Source organism: Drosophila sechellia, chromosome X (assembly GCF_004382195.2).
Source record: "Drosophila sechellia strain sech25 chromosome X, ASM438219v1, whole genome shotgun sequence".
Taxonomy (NCBI): Eukaryota; Metazoa; Arthropoda; class Insecta; order Diptera; family Drosophilidae; genus Drosophila; species Drosophila sechellia.
The window spans coordinates 12801713-12824292 of NC_045954.1; the positions used below are offsets into that span (position 1 = coordinate 12801713).

General features: G+C 40.1%; 1 protein-coding gene across 1 annotated transcript in view; it reads left to right on the forward strand.

The window, feature by feature from the left end:
- Window positions 1-22580, forward strand: part of LOC6618619 — a 93714-nt gene that overhangs the window by 55661 nt on the left and 15473 nt on the right. Inside the window, exons 7-8 of the mRNA XM_032726426.1 lie at window positions 8152-8261; window positions 9084-9249. Of these exons, the coding sequence (XP_032582317.1) occupies window positions 8152-8261; window positions 9084-9249 (276 nt within the window). The remainder of the gene's footprint in view (window positions 1-8151; window positions 8262-9083; window positions 9250-22580) is intronic.

A 22580-nucleotide genomic window follows, 5' to 3' on the forward strand; every position in this document is an offset into this window, starting at 1 on the left:
CGCTCAGGCTCTGGGAAAACTCAGGGAAAGCTCTGGCAGCTATTAAGGGCTAGGGTTACGGTTTGCGGGGTAAAAACTGTCAGGAACTGTCCACGAACTCGCTCAATCAGCAGACGGCTGTCAGGATAAGTTATTAATCCATCGAAGTGGGTCACAAAACTGGCAATAAATACTATAATTTCATATTTGCCCCAGCTATATTGACAAATACCTGCAATTATTGCCTTGTTGTTAATATAATGAAGACAATTTTTTGTGCACTTGGGTAGCTTGCCTCAATAAATTATACATTTACTGTAATTTGTTTAATAAGGAAATAAGTCCGTTCTATAAAGCATTTCAACAACTTTAAATTGTAACATTTAGTCGAAGTTTAGCCACCTTAAGTTAATATATTTGAAAGTAAAGCAACCATTACTATTAATGGATCCTGCTGATAATTAAAAATACACCTGCTACTAACCCTTGCACCTACGAAATCGGCCATTTCCTTGTCCTTTTCTTGCGGCTATTTTCATAAAATCAAATTAACACACAAAACCCGCAGCACGCATAGGGGAAAAAAAGTGTGGAGAAAGCCTCAATGCTGCGTCGCACTAATTAAACCGAGGTGATGTGGGTGAAAGGTGGGTTAAAGGTGGGTGAAAGTTGGGCGTAAGGTGGGTGGTGTTCGTGGCGATGGTTTAGCTGTTGGCCAGACAGAATGTTTGACTTTGGCTCAATTAACACCGCACACAGAATGGTCGACTCATAGATTCATTAAAATACAGCAAACAAGGCTGGTCAAGATGGGGGTGTTACTCCGCCACCACCACAACTAAAGCCACACCCACTCACACACACACACGCACGCATCCACACACACGAATATGGACAGGACACACAAAGGACGATGTGTCCCGTGTCTGTGTGTATTTTAGTAATTTGGATTAAACATGCAGTCCGGCGGGAAAGAGGACAACGGCGAGGACAATAGAAAATCACCTGACCCATTAACCAGCAATGCTTACAATGTCCTTCCCTCCCTATCGCTCTCTCTTTCCAAAATAGCCCCGTCCCTCTCTCTCTCTCTCTGGTCAGAGCTGAAGTTTGAAGTTATTGCTTTCATTTCCCTGTAGTCGCTCCCAGACGCTAAGAATTTAATTAATTCCCGGCTTGGCATGATAAGCCAGCCAGCCAGGCAGGCAGCTAGTACACATCGTTTAAATACGGCGGGTATTTAAGGTCGATTACTAATTCCATTTGATTAGACTTACTCACTAACCCTGACTCGATGCGATCAACCAGTTATCCAATTATTTTGGGAATGCCGAATCGTAGGACGATCTAAAGATCTTTAAATACTTTATGAGTTCATATAAAGTTATAAGTATCGTTTTAACAATTTCCTAATATTTCATCAATCAATTAAAATGCTATCCTTTTGTTTTTTTGATTAAAAATCGAACATGCAATTTTATTGAGAGAAAGATAAACAAAAACCTAACTAGCTGCAATGGTAAAAAAACTTTTCAGTGTGTTTTGACTGAAAGAATCACAATGATTACCTTTCCACTCCACAAAAAAAAAACTAAGGCACCAAATCAAGCCAACCGCACAAAGTCAAATCGATGAGGTCTCCCGTCCAGCAGACTGTCAGCAAATCTGGTCTGGATACGTATCTGCCGCAGCTTGTTGTCGCTCTTTTGCTAATTGGGACGGGGGATGAGTTGGCATCGGATGAAAATAATTGCAAAGCAGTTTACTCAATAAAATGCCAAGTGATTTAACCAGAGCCAGGATGTCGGATGCGGATCCGGATCTTTTGGGCTGACATTGATTGAGCGAGGAGGATTCAGGATGGCGGACTGGCAGGCAGGGATTGCTGGGCAGCTAATGGCCAGGAGGACCTCAGGACGAGGTGAGTCCTTCTGCTGACAGCCGCACGCAGGTCTCATGAATATTACTTGCAAAAAGGAATACAAAAAAACGAAAAATTCCAAAAAGATGATACAAAGCGGAGCCGGGGAGCAGACAAATTCCTTGGAAAGAATAACTTTCGATAAAGTTTTCCCTCGCTGCCACGCAAAAAAATAAGATTTTCACACGCACGCATATCCATCCCACATCAAACATCCCCATCACTTTACTTTACTTTACTTTTGTGGCCGGCTTTATATCGAACTAGCTAGCTCGCAACCATTTCAAAACTGAATTAACTTTTGTTGCACTTTGGCTTACTTAAACCCTCCACCGAAAATCTACATACTATATATACGTACGTACGTATGCCCCGCACTTTCGACTTTTTAATATGTATTCTCGTTTGGCGAGCAAAGTTTTTATGTAAATTGCCCAGAAGCCATCGGAGTTTCAGTGGGTTTTCCGGGCCAAGGGTCTGCGGATTGATTCGCACATCTCGTGCTCCACACTTTGGGCCAAGGGCGTCTCTGGGGAATCCAGGAGCTGCGGCTAATTCGTGATCGGGAATCGATGTGAAATGGAACTTGCAAGTTAGTTTTCAGCCAAAAATGCCACAAGGATATGGAAATTTTCGAAAGAAAATGGAACTTTGCCTAATCTTTCTCTATTAATAAAAGTAATTTCCATATATGAATATGTGGAATTTTACCTTTTCTATTTTTGACCCACATATTTTGAATTGTTGGACTCTCATTATCCTCGGCAAAAATGAAAGTTACACAACAATTTTTCACATGACCTGTGCTCGAAATATTCATTTTAATGTTCTGCAATTTTGTACGCATTTTGATGTTGTCAATGGCAAAAAGTTTCAACAGTTTCAACTCTGTATTCATAGCTTATAAGTTGGCCCATTGCAATGCAAAGTTGTTGCAGCTGCAAAAATGTAACGCTTAATTGTTCTGCAATCTGCATTCAAGTTAAAAGTAGTTCGAGTTTTATTAGTCTTACCCTTAAAATTGTTTTTAAACTCTTCACTAAGCTAATGGGCAGCTTGTAAACGGTGTTAACATACTCCATTTAATGCCACAAGCCATTATTTACTAGCTGCCTCAGCAGCAACCATAAATCCGTCGAAAAGTTCGATTAACCAATGCCGCTTTTGAACCAGTTGACATGTGTGACTTGTTCCATTAACGATTATCATCGCCTGGCACGCAACTTGCCAGTTTTCCTCGACATTTCCCGGTTTTTCTGGGCAATTTTCGTATTTTTTTTGGTGGCATCGCCAACGTTACGCCATGCAACAAGTGCGGCTCATGTTTATAAATCAAATGTGCGGTGCTCGAAACCAGCCGCCGCCCCTATCCCAATCCCAATCCCAATCGCAATCTCAATGCCAAGCCCGAATCCCAAATGCTGTCGGGCCCAAAAATTAATCACAACTCATTCGTACATGGTGCGCACTGAGCCCCAAATCCATTTGGTGTCGTCTACTTTCTACTTTCCACTTGCCTTTCGCCCCATGGCACATGTGCTTACCGGGCGGCAAGAAGTGGGTGGCAAGTGACAATGGGGGCGGGGCAAATGGCTGAAAAGTGGGCGGAGCTGGTGGGCGAGAGCATTTAGTCGGCGGCAGCGAAACATTTTTGCGCACGTTAATTCCATTAAAAGCCGCATTATGCGCGCCTGGCGATGCCGCAAAAAAGCATTTTACGTGCCGACTTTAGAATTTATGTTGCATACTTCGTCTCCTATTTTCATTCCTATTTTTGTGGCTTTTTGGCATCGGGGAGAATGAATAACCACGGCGAGATTTTAAATAACACGCTTATGAGAGCCAGAATAAAGCACTGAATCCTACAAAGTTTGCTTAAAAATAAAAAAGATGACTAAGAACTGATTTAATGATAACATTTAATTTACCATAAATGTATTTAAATATTTTTTTCAACACGCTTTAAATGCATAAATATTTATGCAGCCCAAGGAATAGTGCATGATTCTCGGCTGTGCAACTCAAAACTCAAACATAAATGCTTGCACAAGATTTTATGAATATGAGTATGAATATGAATATGAATATGAATATGCATGCATTTCAGCTCAGTGCGCATATTTAATATTATTGATTTCATAAGCTGCTGGGGCATTTGCGGACGATTTATTGTGTGATCTGTTTGACAGATTTCGCCGCAGGATGCATCGTAAAAAAGTCACGCTAATGCTGCACTTTTTATTTACTTTTTTTTTATCATTCCCCCTTTTGTTGCTTCGATGGTATGAGAAGGGGAGGGGGGAGGAGGTTGCACATCGCGTGTGCGTCCTGGTCCTTTTGGTCCCAGTTGACCCATAAATACGCACGTACGACCGTTGTGACCCACCGTTGACCCCGCGTGACCCCGAAATTATGACCGCCCCACCCCACTCCATATCCATCGAACGACCGTGTGACAATGCGACTGCACATTGGGGAAATTGGTATGGTTGCAAATGATATGCTTCAATTTAATTGCACTGCACTAATCAGCTAAATGCGACAAACAGCCGGCTGACATGCAAACCATGCTCTGCGGTTCTCACACGGCCAATGACAATCCCCACGCCACCGATAATTGGCCAAAACGGTGGCCACAGTTGGCCAAGACCCATGGCCGAATTGCTGCCTTGCTTGAGGGACTAATCGTCACCTCGAAGGTGGTTCACCCAATTTATTGCTGTTGTTAATTGCAAAATTAGTAGAATATAGACCAGCTAAATTTATTCTTTAAACTCCAGACATTTTAATTTCAAGTTATGAGTAAAAGCTATTCTTTCGTCCTCGAATTTTCGTGGAAAATTGATTAGTACCATTTGCATCAAATGGTTTTCATTGGCTTTAAGAGGCAACCAGGGGCATTGCACTGCAACAGGCAAATTTCCACTCAGTTTTCCCGCCATTTTTCTGCTATTTTCCCCGCAGTGTCTGTGTAATTTTAATGAAAGTGCACTGAAGTTGACGGGCTTCTGTGCTGCATCCGTGGCTGCTCATGTGCCACTATCCCTAGTCCAATATTATTTACGCTCAATTAAGCTGCTGCACATCCCCACATAGCCACTTTACATCTGGATTTTTCCTCGTTTTCCTCGTTTTTCCACCCTTTTCCGCAGCGACAGCTACTTATATGCAACTAAACAAATTGCATTTGCAGTCAATTTTTGCTCCCTAGTCTGTTGGACAACTGCCACGCCCACTTGCTTCGTTTTTTAAGAAGCAAATTATAGAACAGAATATTATTATATATTATATTATTTTTTTAATTTAAGAATGCTACTCCTTAAATATTTTAAATTAATTGAATTTTATTCAAAATCTATAAATAATTTAAATATTTATTTATATGTTTTGTATTTATTCAAAATACGAGTAAGTAGAAAACACAAATATACATGCAAGCAGGTAGAATTTAATTTTGTAGGCCCCAACCTATTATTTTGTACTCAGTTGTAGGATTTGGCCAAGTTCGCCTGTCACGAGCCATTAAGCAGCTATTGTTTTGGACTTTCTACGAAAGTCTGGGCATACAATAAAAACCAAATTCCAGCCCCTATTTTTGGCGACCCTTCGAAGAAGTTAACGCTTGATTTCTGCACTAAAAACCAGAAGTTTGCCATTCTTTTGGGTCATTAGTTGGTAATTTATCAAAGTCATGAATTTATATTATATGCCCGCTTCCTGCCACGCCCCCCGTCCGCAGCACCGCCCCCGAGCAGCTGCAAAGTGCAGATGCAAAGTTTTCAATGCGGCAGCTGTCATAAAAGCAAATGGGGAAATGCGGAAATGGGAAAATGGGGAGCAAGCCCGCTCCACAAGTCAAGTAAAAGTCGACTCAAGTCAAGTCAAGTTAACTTACGGCGCAGCAATAAAATATGAAGAGTGCTCCCCTTCCGTTCGCTGGAATCAGAATGCCATAGCTGGACCCCGAGTAATGGGGCTCCATTTTGTCGTCTTTCAATTAGTCAAATTTGTAGCGCGCTTCTGATTAAAATTCGCCAGCAGCGTAAATAGTTTTTCCCAGTTTAATGCTCCATTTATCTCAAACAATAGGGGAGCGAAGTGGTGAAGTCAAGTGCTCAGTCATACACTGAGAGAATTGGGATAATAGTCATAATAATAAATTGAAAACCAGCCCTGCTAGCATTATTTACCGTCCGTTTCGTTTAGTGTAACCTAGGTGAGTCATGTCCATGACTCGAGTAACCAGCCGAATGACAGCCCTTTTTAGTGTCCTGGTCAACCAGACCATCCTGGCCATCCCGGCCATCCTGACCATTTGTGCTGCTCATTTCGGTCGCTTGTCCTGCACTTGACAATGCAATTTGCGGCAGATTCCCGTCTGCAGATTGCTGCAATGAATGGCCAGCTTTTTGCCAGAGGTCCTTGGCCCTCTGGTTATATCTCGACATTCATTGCATTAGTTTATGTTCTTAGTTTTGGGCCAGCAGACCAATTAGGTCCCATTCCAGTCCAGTGCTCCGCGCCATCGAATGCAAACTCAAATGCAAATGCTACTAAGGGACTCGCTTCATTAATGCAAAAATATGCGCAAAGTTTCGGCCCGTATTTCTAGTGGCCAGAAATTCCTGACCAACTCCCTCGATAAGGAGGCGAATGTGCAAATGAAAGTGCGGGTTGGCCCTTTCATCCAGCCGAGCTCAATTGTATCGACAGCTGGGGGGGGGGAAAAAGTCAAGGGAGAAGAGCGAAAAGTTATTCAAGTTCGGGCAAACAATCGCGAGGAATTATGAACTCGATTGCCCGGCGGACAGTGGCCTTCACTTCTGAATGACTCGTCCAGGGAATTTATATTCCCATGAATGACAATAAAACGGTTTTTGATTAAGCTATACTCTTGCGAGCGAATTCCATTTAATTTCATACAATATTCGTGTGTAATACCATAATTTGAAACGGTTACATTAGCTACTTCAATTATAACAATTGCTGTCACACATCATTGCTCGGCCATCAGATGTAATTTAGCAATATCACGTATACGCCCAGTGCAACAATTAAATGCTACCCAAGGTTTCGGAATGCACTCAAATTCAAATTCATTGAAACGTAGCCAATAGCCACAAACAACGCTTAGCCCTTTTGGACAGCTAATGAAATGCGACCCACATTTGCGCCGGTTGCCCCACATGCAAGTGATTTGGGCCACACCGAATATGAGTTGATGACAACGACAATGACAATGATGTTGATGCTGATGGCCATGATCAGGTTGTTTCCCCTCTCTCATAATGTGTTTCCGCTTGCTTGATTCATTTAATTATGATTTCCGGTGTCGAGGCGAACAACTGAGTGCCAAACACCGAGTAGTCCTGCCAACTGGGTTGGGTGAGCCACGCACACGTGCTCATTATTACAGCTACTTGATTGCTAGGTCCTGCCTGGCAGGTCTCTTCACAAGGACAACAACGAAAAAAATGGCCAGGAGATGGAGAAACACTGGCAACAAACTTCTCTTGGCCAACAAATAGAGCTGGAGTTTAAGGGATTTCTGGGAAAATTATGTAGACTTTCATTACTGATATTTTCTTCAATTTTTTCAAGTCATAAATCACGAGATATGAGCTATTCTATCTATTACACAGCAAGTCGTAACCTTTTAATTTTGAATCCACATAGTACTTTTTGGAACAAAGCTAACTTTAAATTAAATTCAAAAGAAAAGCAGAACAGCCTAAGTCATTTCTCACCATCTTCGCCGTCGAATGAGTCGCCTCACGATAACTTTACTTCAGCTGGGTCCAGACGGATTATGATTGCTGTGGATTGGCCTCCAAAGTTGGCTGAAACTTTGGGGGCTTGGTTAGAGGGTATGTTGAGGGCGAGGCGAACCCATCAACAGCCATTCATCAACTCGACAAGCAACAATTTTGCTGCTCTGCAAGGATATCTATCCTTTTGCAATTTGCCTGTATTAGAAACTCATTTCCGTTTGTAATTGAGTCGCTGCTGGCAGCTGGTGCATGTGGTATGTAGAGAAGTAGTAGGTGGTTCTGGTTCTGGTTCTGTTTCTGTTTAAGATCCTGGTCCTGGTCCCTTTCCCTTTGAAAACTAAAATTCTGAAATCCCGCCCCACATTATGCCGATGGTTATGCAAGCCAGCTGGCTCGGCCCTGTTCGGTTTCTGGTTTTCTGGCCTCCGATGAATTGATTTGCCCAACTGAACCGTGTCCTTTTTCCGCTCTACATTGCAGAACCATCGCCGCTTTATGACAACAATCACTATCATGAGGAGTGCCTGCGCTGCAATTCGTGTGGTCTGAACTTGACTGGGCCCAACCAAAAACGGGCCAGGAGATTCAAGGTAAGTTCACCAAACCACCACCAAGTTAACTAGGTTAATAGCCCTAAATCGTATCATCAACGAGTATTTTGCTTCGTTTAATATATTATTTCCTAAATATGTAATAAAGAAAAATTGTGCTTAAGTACATTAGCAATTCGTTGGCTAACCAATAGTACCATTTCATTTTAAATCTCTTCTCCCATTTAATTTATGTAATCGTACAAAGAGCTTTTTTGTTAATCTGTAAATTCTGACAGTCTGCAGCAAACTCTTAATGTTTCATTTTCTCATGTCAAGTGAAAGGGTCTCATCCAAAATTAATTGAAATACGAAAGAAGCTTTCCGACTTTTTTGTGGCATTGTGATGCACTGAAGTAAATAAGTAATGAGTTTGCTGTACATTCCACTTCTTTTTTGTGACTTGATTTATCAAAAATGCGAAACAAGACACTCTCTGAAAATGAATATGATGTAAGAGCTTTTCTTAGGCGATTTAAAAATCAGATAATAAAGATTTTTGAGGGCGTCCAGGGAGCAAAAATAATTGCCAATTTGGAGCGAAAGTTACCCACACTCGTATTTATTTGCCTCAACTCATCTGAAATGCATTCGCCCATTTTGGCGCCATAAAGACGAGCTCATTATGGATGACGGATGCATGTGTGGCAAGTGGCTTAATCAAAATTACATATGAGCGAAAAGTGCACACAAAAACTCGAAAAGAAAACAGTATAAAGTGAAGCCGGAATAAATCAACCGGGCGGGAAGAATCCAAACCACTCAAATGCCCAACCGCTGATGCCCGTTTTCTTTCTCTGTCGCCTCTCCTACATCCTGCAGAACCAGATCCTGTGCGACCTGCATTTCGCGGACGTGGCCCTAATGGAGTGCTCCGATTTCATGCAGCAGCTGCGGAGCTTCAAGCCGCAATCCTTGGGCTGTGCGGTGGCCAGGCGCAAAAGTTCCACGACGCTGATATTCCCGCTGCCACCTCAGGCTTGCTCAGGTATGTACCATCTACTAAGCACACATCCGTGCACAAACATTCACAGACACACAAAAAAAAATATATATATATATTTGCCATATGCACGATAGGCGTCGGGCACATTTTACGGGTATTATGGCCAAATCGGGACTCAGTCCAGCTGATACCCAGGCAAATTTGCTGCATATTCGGCAATGGGATCATAAAAAATGACTATTTCATTAACTTTAGACGTTTCTCTAATTAATTTAGCATTGATCATTAAAAATGATAGCAAAATATGAAAAATATATAGATCCTGTAATAATCGGAATTACTTTGCAAGGATATATACCATTCGAGCCAAAAAAAAAACAACCCTTCTATGGCATAAACTCCATTTTTTCGCTTTTTTTTTGCGATTTTTTGTGTGTGTGTGCGTGGCGTCATCATTATAATTCAAATGAGATTTGCGCGCAGAGCAATCTACTCATCCTCACACACTCGCACAACCAAACACACACACTCGCACAGATAGGGAGAAGCCGAAGACGAAAGCGGAGAAAGGGGAGATAGAGAGGCGAGAGCGCCACGTCTACAAGTTGGAGAATGTTTGGCATTTTGCATAATAAAGTTGTTCAAACATATTTGAAGTCGGGTTGCGCACCCACACTCATGCACTCGTACACTCTCACTAACACACACACACCAATAACGATACGCACACACAGACAGATATAACCGCCATTTTTCGCTGACATAAACTTTCAATTCGGTTCTCATTTTACTTTATTTCCTTTCGTTTTTTTTTTTTATTTCGCCGGCGCGAGGCAAACGATTTAATTAAAATCCCCCAAAAACACAGCGAGCGAATAACGGAACATTTCTTAACATTATTTACAAGTCCTCTTATATGAATTTCTGTATTTTGAACGCGCAAGTTTATTAACTGGATTTTTATTACGAAACTTGTGCCCGAAACTCGGGCGTCCATTTTAATTACAATATGCCGAAATAAATGAAATAAACGAAGCGAAGTTTGGCAAACGGCTTTCTTGATTTTATTCAATGATTTCACGAGCAATTATGCCATTAGAACTATGAATACTTTGAGAATAAAGTTGATAGCTTCTAATCGATTTAATTAAATTACCACCGTCTTTGTGTTAAATTCACCAAAAGTGGCAACATATTTTTTAGCATTTATGATATATTTTTAAATATTTAGCACATGTTATTTGTGTTACTGCCATTAAACTTCATATGTTCCGACTGCATTTAACTTGGGTTATATCCACCTACGTTCGCATCCACATCCGCATTCGCACACACATCCGCATCCGCATTCGCCATCCCTTAGCATATGTATTAGTGCTCAGCTGCGCTCATTTGAAGCGGCATTAAGTGTGCACTCGAGTAAAGTGATTTGATGCGTGTCACATTCGAGTGCAGCACTTGCTGTTTAGAAACGACATCCCATATTTTTCCAGGAAAATGGGAAAAGCCAGTGCAACTGCTTAACTGTTAAGATGAGAAAAAAAGAAAGAGTTAAAGAAAAGTGCAGCAGCAAACACAACAATGTTTAAGTTTTGTATAAAATCAATGTCATCTTTTCTTTATAAAATCAGAAATGATTTACAATTTATTAGTTTATTATGCATTGCAGCAATGCAGATTAAAGTCTTATTTGTCAAAAAACCAAAAAAAAAACAACATTTTGTTGAAATTAGATATATATGCAAATTTGTTTATGAGAATAAATCTTTATTTACCATTAATGGCAATTATAGTTTGTCAATAAAGTTCAATGCAAAGAAGATAAATAATGCACACACATAAATTGTGAGAAAATATTGGTTAAGCTTGAAAGCAAATGATGAGTGAATTTCCACAAATAACATTGAGCAAATAAATAATTTATCGAAAGCACCTTAAAGTTTTGGCCGAGATCAGGGGTCCAGGGTCATCAAATAGATTAAATAAATACAGTAAATAAATCATTTGGCGCGTCACAAGTAACGTATACGCCACGTAAGTCACGGAGCACACGTTTATGGCCTAAATCGCGCAACACAGTTATAAACACGTATTATATGCCATCCCAAATAGCGGCAAGATCCATGTGAGTACGTGACAATTAAATTTATGAAATATACCGTACACATAGCCTGGCCGGAAATTCGGGCCAAAAAGGAAGTCGGGCCAAATCCAAGTTGAAAAGTCAGTTCAAGGGCCGTCCGACGCGTCTCGAATTATATCGCTGCGAAATGGGCGCGTGACTGTTGCCACGATGATGCCAAGTTGGCCCATTAGCGGAAGTTAGGCCATACAATGATATGGCCAAAGGAGGAGGAAGCCTGGCCAAGAGCTTACACTAAATGTGTTTCCAAATATGACGCCCGATCATTTGGCGCAGAGAGTAGATTTATTTTTCATTGCCAAGTTAAAAGTAACCCCCATTCAAATGGAAATTTCTAAAAGTTAGATGGTTAGATAGTTATTACTCTTTGGTAAGATTTAATAAAAACAGAACATTTTCATTCTTATCTTCGGATGTTTTAACGATTAACTCAAAAGTGATCATGAGAGTTAACCTGTTTTCTCAGCAGCACATTTTTATTTTAGCCATCAATTTGGCCCCAGTTACGGCCGGCATTAATTAGAGTCTTCGGTTTTACAGGCCGCTTGTATGTACGTTCTATTATTCACTGCTTTGTCAACGGCTGTTGGCCATAAATTTGGAGCCATGAATTTCGTCCACGCCCCCTATCGCCCACCTGGCCGGGCATTTACATTTTAATATGCACTATTAGCGGGATAATTGTTTGAGAATATTGCCCAAGAATAGACAGCGATAAAAACACGTCGTCGCCAGGAGGACCAGTGGACTCCCATCAAATTGCCATTCCATTTTTCCTGGATATTGGCATTGGGCTGGACACGCCCCCCTCGACGCCTCCGTTGTTATTTGTGTTATAATAAATTCAAAAGGCTCGGGCATGAAAAGGAAATAAAAAATTGTCGCGCACTTTTAACGTTCATTTGTCAGCTCGGTTTCGTTCGCCATTTCCCTGCCGTTTTCCTCGTCCATTTTTAATATTTTAATATATCCTGACACGCATTTTTGTCTCACTTGTTTGGCTGCAAAAAAAAAAAAAAACAAGAAAAAAATGCTTTTGTGTTCGCCTTGTTAATAAATTTGAATTTTAATAAATAGAGTTGTATTGGCCGCTCCCGCGAGCCAGAGAAAAAAAGGAATATTAATAAAAACAAGTCGATTGTTTACGAACAACTTGGAGCTTGGCCATCGAAAGGAGAACTGGCCAAAAAACCGAACAATTTTTCATAGCGCATTGATTGCAATCTGGTCAGATTTTTGCCCGCCGGCGGATCAACAGAAAGTTTTCATTTTTATTCCGTTGGCTCTTTGGGCAATAATTTTAATTGAAGTAAAACAACAATGCAACCACAAGTCCTAAACAATGTTTTCAATTTATGGCAGCCAACTGCCCGGGTCTCTCGGAATTTTGGAATTTAGTCATTTAAAATGCAGAAAAATGTATTTTACTTGCACGTGATTTTAAAAGAAACATCAACATAAATCTCAATAATTCACAAAGCGAAAATGTGATGGGCGATATTTTTAAGCCGACACTAATTGAAAAGCACTGTTGGCATGCCGCAGCAAGCAATTTATAAGCGTATATGCAATTTAATCTTGCCATTGACAGTCTTGGATATTGGTTTCGTTTTTCTCAGACCTGCAGATAAGTCGAAATCAATTCTGAAATGTGAGAATCTGATAGTTGTCTAATTGGAAACTCATGTTTGAAAGGCAAGAAATTGCGTTGCACAATGCTGGCTTAAATTCGGTTCTTTTCCCCATTTACCCCAGGCTCGCTCGATTCACACTAATTGAAAAAATAAATTGTGGTCTTCGCTTAAAGCGGCACAAATTGTGAAATTCCTATGTGAATTAACTAGCATCGTTTTCCACAAAGGAATCAAAATAAAACCCAAATTGTTTTCTGTCCCAGTTCCAAAGATTAAAATCCAACACAAAATCTTCGAGACGACCTCAAAACTCAGATAATTGCCTAATGGAAAAGTAACAATCGTGGCTCTATTTTTGGGTTTTTCAAGGCTCGTTCGTTACTAATCACAAAAAAAAAAAAGTATTGTCAAAGCTTCACTGGGCGTATACGCAATGTGCAGCAAGTCTGTTGTCTACAGCAAAGTCTTTGCAATTCGAAGCTCTTTCTTTGCTGAATGGAATGCGCCGGATGACCGAATCAAATACCAAAGTTGCCTCAACATCCAAAGTAGATTGCCATAAATTTCTCGGGTCCACTTCAAAATTGCAATGTAAAGCAAATTAATTTTTGCTCCGTTGCAAGCTGGAAAATGAAATGAAAAATGAAAAGCAACCACTTGCTTTGCTGCGGCTTCTTTGTCATTGAGTTCTACTCTATTTGTTGCCCATTTCACTCTTAAAGCTAGAGGTAATAGGTTATCTTAATTTTAATATTTAATCAAAAAAGAATAACAATTCACTCTTAATCTATTAGGAACCTGTTTAAAACAAACTAACAAAACCAGCAATGGACTCCTGTCTTATGCTAATAAAAAAAAATAATAGGCGGTTAGAGCACCATATCTATGGCTTATCAATTGTATATCCCCCCTGGACTGTGAGCAGTATCTATATATCACCGGCGGTGAAAGTACAGCCCTTGATGTGGCTAAGCTAAATGGAAAAAGCTAACTTTTGCGGCACACACAGTGGCGGCACACCTGGGCGCCCTGACCACTCCGGACTCCGTCATGTCAATAAGCAATTATTATCCTGCCGACGTGGCCCGGGGTCAAAAGGTGGGACACGTACTGTACAAAGCCCTTGGCCGGCGCAGCCGCCAATTTAAGCCTCTTAAATATAAGGAAAAAGCAATTAAAATATAATCAATATGCTGCTCGACTCTGGGCCAGCTGCCGATGGACTTCCAATGAGTTGTGGATGAGTTGGTGCTGGAATCGTCGGATATTATCATCCCTTACGGGCGGCGGATCCACCAAGGACTTGAGATTTTCGGTATAGCGATAGTGCTGCATCTGGCCAAGATCGATGCCAACATGGTACGGTACAAACAGTCATTGTAGAGCAGCACCTCGATAATCATGGCACGGAATGTCTCGTGATCTGCGGTCTCATTGGGAAAACGGAATTTCCGCAGATCAAAGAATCCGTCGCCAGCTTCCGTGTAGTGCGCAAGAGTTCTCATTGTGTTGGGCATCAGTTGCCCGATATCGAAAGCGGTCACCTTGGTGGCACCCAGTAGCCTCATCAGTTCCAGCCACTCCACGAATCTATCGGTCATGTCCACGTCGGGAAATGTGAGATATTTCACACAAACTCCTATTCGCTTTGGACGTTTGTGAACTCGATGACTTCGTAGCGAGGATACGGGGCACACTGGTCAGCTCGCAGCCGCTCCCAGTCCTCGTTCTCTTTGCTACGCAGAAAGTCCTCCAGATTCGGTTCCTGCTGCGATCCCGCGCTCTCCTTGCTTTCACTTGTTTACAAACCACTTACCCTTTTTGAGCGGGATGCTGGCTGTGGCTTAGATCCCTGTGGGTTATTCAAGATTTGGAGTGATCTGAGTAACTGGTAGAGAGTTGCAGTTAAGTTAATGAAATGTTTTTCCAAACGATTTTCAATAAAACCTATTTATGATTGCTGATATAGATGAAAAATCGAAGCTTGTATATAGAAGACATTGATTTTAAATTTTATTTTATAAATTTTCAATTTCTTTTTGTATGTGTGCAATTATGTCTAAATACTTATTTGATTTTATTAATTACAGCACAGATGTTTAGGCATATCTATTATATCAGCCTTTGCGCAATATTTTCATTCAGATTAAGCCGCTCATGTGTCGGGAAAAGCGGCCAATCTCGATGGGCGGGGGGAAATTTTGTGGCGGGTGTGGAAATTTCTCGAGGGGAATGGCCCTTAACGGCAAACAAGCCAAGTCCGATGGCTGGATACATTATTATTATTATTATTATTGTGTATGTCAACCTTAACATGGCAGTGGGCAACATGACAAAAGCAGTGGCCGTCGGTTGAAATGTGATCGGAAATCGGCGGGAATATATTTATATCTATATACATATATACATATATACATATATATGTATGTGGGGTATATATCTGCGGAAAATGGCAGTAAAAGAAAACCTGGCGTAGGTAGCACCTGCATTAAATTATTGATTCGATTTCGCGCGCGGTTCGTTTTTATTGTGGCGAACTTTTTGTCTGAATGAATTGTAGCCGACCGGCATTGTCAAAGTTGGGGTCCACCCCAGTATACACCCACACACTCACCCCACTCACACCACCCACACCCACACACACACCTATCTGTCAGTCTGTCAGGTTACCTTTCCAATTCCTGCGTGAGTGTGTGGGAGTGCGAGGTAGATAGGGGGATGCCGCCACGTCCAGAAGCGGCATAACAATAACAAAAATAACACCAGAATTTATGTGTGAGACGCTGAGCGTTTGCTTGAATGCACACTGTAAAGAAAGCGTATACATATGTTTAATTTTTCACCTAAAAATTTCATTATTTTCGCAAAAAAATGTGCAAAAATAGTCCAAACTCGGAATGTCATACCTCGATGAGCTCGTAATTAAATTTGCAATCAAACTGTGTTCGAACATGGAAATTTTATTTTTTCGCCATTTTTTGCAAATTTTGATGATGTTACCCCTTACAAAAAATCCGAAAATTGACACAAAAAATTATTTTCCTAAATCCTTCAAAAAATGATAGGGATCGTTAGCACTGATAAATAGCAGCTCAAAACAGTTATTCTTTTTGCTTTATGACCATATTTAGCCAAAATATGATGAAAATTCCAATCGGAAATACTTTAAAATTTTTTAAAATTTCACTAATAAAATATTCAGTTTTTTGGCCACAACTTTAAAAGTAAGTGTCTCACCATAGAATATCATAGCTCGAATTTTAATCAAAAGTCATATTTACACAATTCCGAATTACTTTAAAAATTATTATCCGATTATGGAATGTCATACCGCGCTAAGCCAATTAAAGATGAAAAACGCGTGCACAGTTACGTCCCTTTTTAATTAAGGCATTTCGCTAAGTGTATTTATGCGCACGTACATGTGTACGTAAACGTAAGTGATTGATAATGTATTGTTTGCAGTGTACATGTGTATGTATGTATGTACATGTGTACACGGCAAACAAGAGATAATCAATTACTTAACCCAAAAACGCACACCAAACGTTCATTTCAATTAAAGTTTCGCTTTCATTCACTTAGCCTGGGAAATGAAAATGGAGGCAATGTTCAGAAAATGGCAAGGGAGCGTTGAAAAAATAGCAAAATCATTTCATACACTAGACGAAATTTGCCGGGCAATTATTAAGATTGCAGGCAATGACTAATGGAAGGAAAGTTGCGAGCATAATGATGAATCATTCTTGTTGAATCGAATTACTTAAGCTCAATCAATTACATCGATAGTTCGTCGACTTTTGGCTGTTTTCCTATATTTACTAGTTATTTTTTTCCTATTAGAGTTTTATTTATTGACAATTTTTATGGGTTGGAACATTCACAAAAATAATTCGCTTTTTACTTTATATCCCAGCTTCAAATACAGCTTCTCATTTTGTATTTATGTTTATGTACTGATTTGATTCCTTTATATATCTATTATCAGATTATATTGTATTATATCCTTCACCATTCATGGGTAATTTCATTCATGTAATTTACTCATTTAATTTCCTCGTTCGTATTTTTTTATTTACCTTTGATAATTGTAACTCAAATGCAGACTTATTTCGAAAGTTTCTGGCCGACATGCCAACGAATAAAATGGAATAATTTTTGCCGCAACTTTGATTTCACTTTCGTCAAACAATCACACACACACACATTATATGCGGGTTGTGGGTTAGTTTTGGGTTGAATGATGGTGTGTGTGTGGGTGATTTTCTTTTGGGAGAAAAGGGGGTGATGGGTGGCTTCTTTATCGCCGCCCGTTCGCGACGGAAGCTTTCAATTTCCGCTCGTAGCACCCGCTTTGCTATATGGATTGGTCTGCTCGCTTCTGGTTTGGGCCAGTTCCCATTTTTGGCTCACATTATTCGCATATCATCGCAGCGCCGAAAATCGTTGGGAAATCGGAGAAAAATCAAGAAAATATGAATAAGAAGGGAAAAAAGGGAATGGGCATGGAAATGGGCAGGGAAATGGAAATGGAAAAGGGGATGGGGTGAAGAAATCAAGGAATCTGTTGCTTACTTTCGACACTGTTGCTGTAATTGAAGCCATGACGCAAGCGAAACTTGCTCGCAGCGCCATTTCAATGCCTTTTTCTCGATTTGCCTGCGATTTCCATGCGATTTTCCCCGCGCTTTTCCCAAACAAATGGCAAAAACCCCGCAAGATTATTCGCTTGAAAGTAATTTGTTTTCATGCGACATGAAAAAGTCTGCTCGCGACACGGATAAGGAAAACTGTTATGCAAAATGGCAACAAGGAGATGTCCTTTAAATGATGACGGCCATAGATGCCAACCCGCCCAGATTATCGACTGTCAAGCCTTTGAGAGCAAAGCATATATATACTTTCACTCTCTTACATAACGTATGTAAGTATGTATATGTAAATAGAACGGCAAGAGGCCAAGGGCCACCTGATCTGCACTCAAATCACATTTTGTCACACATTTAGCATAATTTAGCACTTCATTTGTGAGCGCAAAAGCCGCGACAGCTGCCTGGGAAAAACTTTTCAACACGAACACGCCTCCTTTTGGGGCGAAAGATGTATGGATATGGTTGCAAAGTGTTTATGATGCCCCGGGCGACACGTCAGCAGACAGCAAATTCCATCCGTAGATGTATAAAAAGCACTGCAAAAACCAATCGAAATTGGGAAATGAAAATTCAAATAAATTATTATAGAGTATAGATTTAAAAAAATATATAGCGCATTTGGAAATTTGCACAATTTGATGAAAAACAGGCATTTGCAAACATTTTGGCAGTTTCTAAATATTTACCTAAATATGTATCTAATAAAATTTGATGTTTTTTTCACTGTACGTCCCCCGTTCTTGTCAAAAATCGTCAGGGGCAACAAATTCCACCTGTGATGACACGAATCTCAACATCAAAAGTAGACATTTCGTGCGTTTGGTTTGCCTCACTTTCACCCACTCCTTTCGAATTCCTCGAACAAAAAAATCTGGCGAAAGTTTTTGTTCCGTCGAAAGAACCTGAAATTACAACCCATATATGATACAATAAATGATTACATGGGTGATTTATGTTTCAATTTCTCGTTTTTTTCGCTTTCGTTGCAGGTAAATTGAATGAAAAATTGGTTGAAAACTGAGAAGCGATGCGAGGATAAGTATTGTTAAAATTTATTACAAATACTATGCCATTTTGCATGGGCAACTGGTAAAATGAGACCAAGAAGGAACATAAGCCCTATATAATTAAAATTAATATAAGCTGTTAAATGAAATTCTAATTAGTAGTTGATTAACCTTTTTTATGTGGGCTTATTTATTGATAGTTACACACACACACATGCAAAGCCGATACAATTGTAATTGGTTCTAATTAAATTATTTCCTTTACCATTAATTTTTATCACATAACAAAGTAAAGGGGCAATGTTGAGCTGAGGAAATTATGAAGGAAATCTTTCGTATTGCCTGCAGTGCTCTCAAAAATTTGATATTAGTGCTGAAAGCCGGCATATAATTACGATAATGCCGCCTCAATTGGGGATCGTTATGCCACTCGACCAGTACCACAGCTACCAATGTCCCTCTGAATGCTGGGTGTGCTGGGTATTTCGGTTAACGTGGATGTGTGGGTTGGTGTGTCTGTGTGTGTGTGTGTGTGTATCCATGCCCGAGTAAGCTAGGGCAGCATTTGCATTTTGGACTCGGGCCAACCACAAAATTGCTCGCCAATGGCTCTTTAGGACGTGTCCTGTCGACTCTCTGCGGCTTATTGGCCAATTTGCAACTTGATTAACAAAAGTGCATGAGGTCAGCGGGTCGCTGATGATCATTACGATCATTATGCAACTCCAGTGGCACTTCGGTGCGGCTGGAAATGGCAATGCCGACAGCGCGAAATACCAGCACTTTAAAGGCCATAAACCTTAATTGCTGATTACGCAGACACACGCACACACTAACACATAAAAAGAAGAAATGGCGAAAATATTTCAATAATCTTGCGAGTATTGTTCAAAGTAATGCCCTGTATTCTATGCGTATCTGCGACTCACCCGACAGTACAGAAATATAAATACATTTTTGGAAATATTTATTTAAATAGAAATTATGCTATATGTGTTGTTAAAATTATAATAATAGATCAAGAGTAGAATAGAAGCCTAGAGATTATTTAGCGATATCCAAAAATGGATTCCACGGTATCCACAATTCGATGTGCAATTTTACCCTGCGAAGCAGTGCGCATAATTTAAAAATTGAAATTTTCCTCACGTACAGAGCGTCGGCAGCGACGCCAACGCAGCATCCACTTGTCAACATGAATTTCCAATTTTCTCTTTTCCCACTCCCAATACAACAAAAGCAGGCATTGTTCAAATTTTATTTATCTGTGCGTGTGTTTGTGAAGAGCACCCACTTCATCTCATAAACTGGCCACAATTGGTTAAATCAAGTTGGCATCAGAAGTGCATCATTTACATTGTTTCACAAAACATTTTTCCCTCAATTAAAAATTACGTACGTACACGTACTTTTTTTGTTTATTTAATAGCATGCGTAAATATTTTAAAATGCATAACATTTCCTAATATAAACAACATTTAAGAGCATTTTTGGTTCGGCCTTCGGTTATTCGAATTTCACTTTAAATTATGGGCTTGATTTGCTTCACTGCCCAGTCAACGACTTCAGATTCCGGGAAATGTGAAGCAAATAGTATTATTTTAACTCATTTTCGCTGGTAATGAAATGCTAATTCAAGCAACATTAATCAAAACCAATAATGCAACAATATGTTGCAAAACTACTAAGCGATTTGTGGTTTTCCACTTATTTACATAATTATACATAAAAGCATTTGTAATTAAATAAAAATCAAAACAAAAATGCATAGCAATGGGGGAAGTGAACTAATTCGTGATTTGGAAATAATTTTCTATCTATGAATCTAATATATATAGAAACCCATTTCGTAATGTATTTCAAAGATATACAGCATATTTTCCAGCCCGTTTTAAGCTTCTCTCGAAATTTCCAACTACAAATGTAAACGTATTCCGTAAAGGTTGTCGTTAACCCCAAAATTGTTGGCCAAAAATCCTTTGGCCAGCCGCTGGCTAAGCGTTCTGTGACCAATTATAATTTACAACGACCCCCGCTGCCCACTTTCAAAAGAAGGGGGTGGCCAATATTCCCCAGTTGCTGACACGTCAAAAACGGGCTACGTAGTTTACGGTGGTCTTCATTTTGATTAAACGCAAACAGGGTGGCACGAAAAAATTAGTTGGCTTTTATGCAAATGCATGACGGTACCCCCTCCCCCTTGAAAAATGTCCCGGGGCTGAGTTTTTGGTCATTTGACTGCTCGTATCTATCTGCGGGATGGCAAAAGGCCGAGAGCCTGCTGCCCTATCGCTTCCATCTGCAGGTAACCCCTTGTCAGGGAAAGCCGGAAAATCGGCGGAGGAAAATGTGCCGAGAAATCGGGGGAAAATTGTGGGAAGGCGGCAGCTTTTTTCGCCTACCCGTCTTCTTTATTATCTTATCCGCTTTCTATTATTTCATACTTGCGCTTTAATGAATTTTAATGCTTTCATTTCTTTTAACGGACTACGCTTACTTTTGCTTTTCCCATTATTTTCATTATTTTTTTCGGTATATTATTAATAAGAAAATTTTGCGCTTACTCTTCAGATTTTCAGTTGTTTTTTTTTTTTTTTGTGTGTTTTGGGCAACAGATTTTAATCGTTTTAAAATTTGTTTTCCTTGGCTTGAAGTTAAGGCCGCAGCAGCCACCCACCAGCACCGACCCAACCACCCACACACACACAGACAGCTATACACGCACACCATCGCTCACAGGCACCGCGGAGAAAATATCACGCATACGCCGCGTTGTTTCGCTGCATGTGAGAGAATTCCGTGGCTGGCATCGCTCGCTGTAAATTGTAATCATCAAAGCGTTTTCTCAGAGCCGCTTGGTGTTACTTCTTACAGTGAGTGTGCCAGTCCGTACACAGAAAGAAAACCCCTTTTGAAAAAACCATTTAAACAATTGTCAACTGAGAATAATGAAGATCCGAAAAAGAAAGCCATCGCCTCTATACTCTTGCAGTAGGAAACCTGAATGATTTATGCACCTGGTTTGATTGGGCCAATACAAGCTGTATACCAGATTTATGACATATTCTTCGGAATGGGATACCACTTTAGGTATCCTCATAAGACTGGTATAAGCACGAAATTCAATAAAGATAAAACTAAGAATTATACAATGTTAAACTTCACACAACAAACACGAATAAACTCAATCGCATTTTCATATTTCGATTTTTCAACATTTTCAGGGGAATTGTAAAGAAATCATTTTATGAGAAATCTTGTAAGACTTATAGCTACTGCAAGGGTATAGGAAACATGGCCGGGAGTGAATTTCCATTTGGTTTTCGGTATGAATTTTTAGATAGGAATTTGATTTGAAGAGCGGAAACTAAAGTGGAAGCGTCAACGGAAACGAAACATCGACGGAAGCGGAAGTGCAAGTAAAAGTGAAAGTGAAGTGCAATGCAATGGCGCCGTGAAGCGATCATCTACACACGCACACTTACACTAAATCACACACGCACACACTGGCAAAAAAAACTCTATACAAACAAAAAAAAAACGAACACGAAAAGTCACTAAAAAATCGGAAAATCGGAGGCGTGGCAACGCCTGTCACGTTGCAGTCATTCGACGTGACTTGCGAATTTTCCACATTTTCAAAAGGGTTTCCATGTGACTTAAAGCCAACCGAAAACGTGGCAAAAATTCATGATTTAATTTTTGGATTTACAGACAAATAAAACAATACTAATTGCTATTTTGGGGAGGCCACGAAACAGTGGCTTAAATAAACTCTTAACATCTTGAAATCGAAAAAGAGAGCATCAGAAGTGCAGTGTCCTGATGAATGTAATGAAAAAACGTAGAATTTCCCCTCAACTTTTGTTTGCTTGATTTGTTTTTTTGTTTGCCGCTTGTCGTTTGATTCCTTTGCATCTTAGCGAAATTGGTTTCC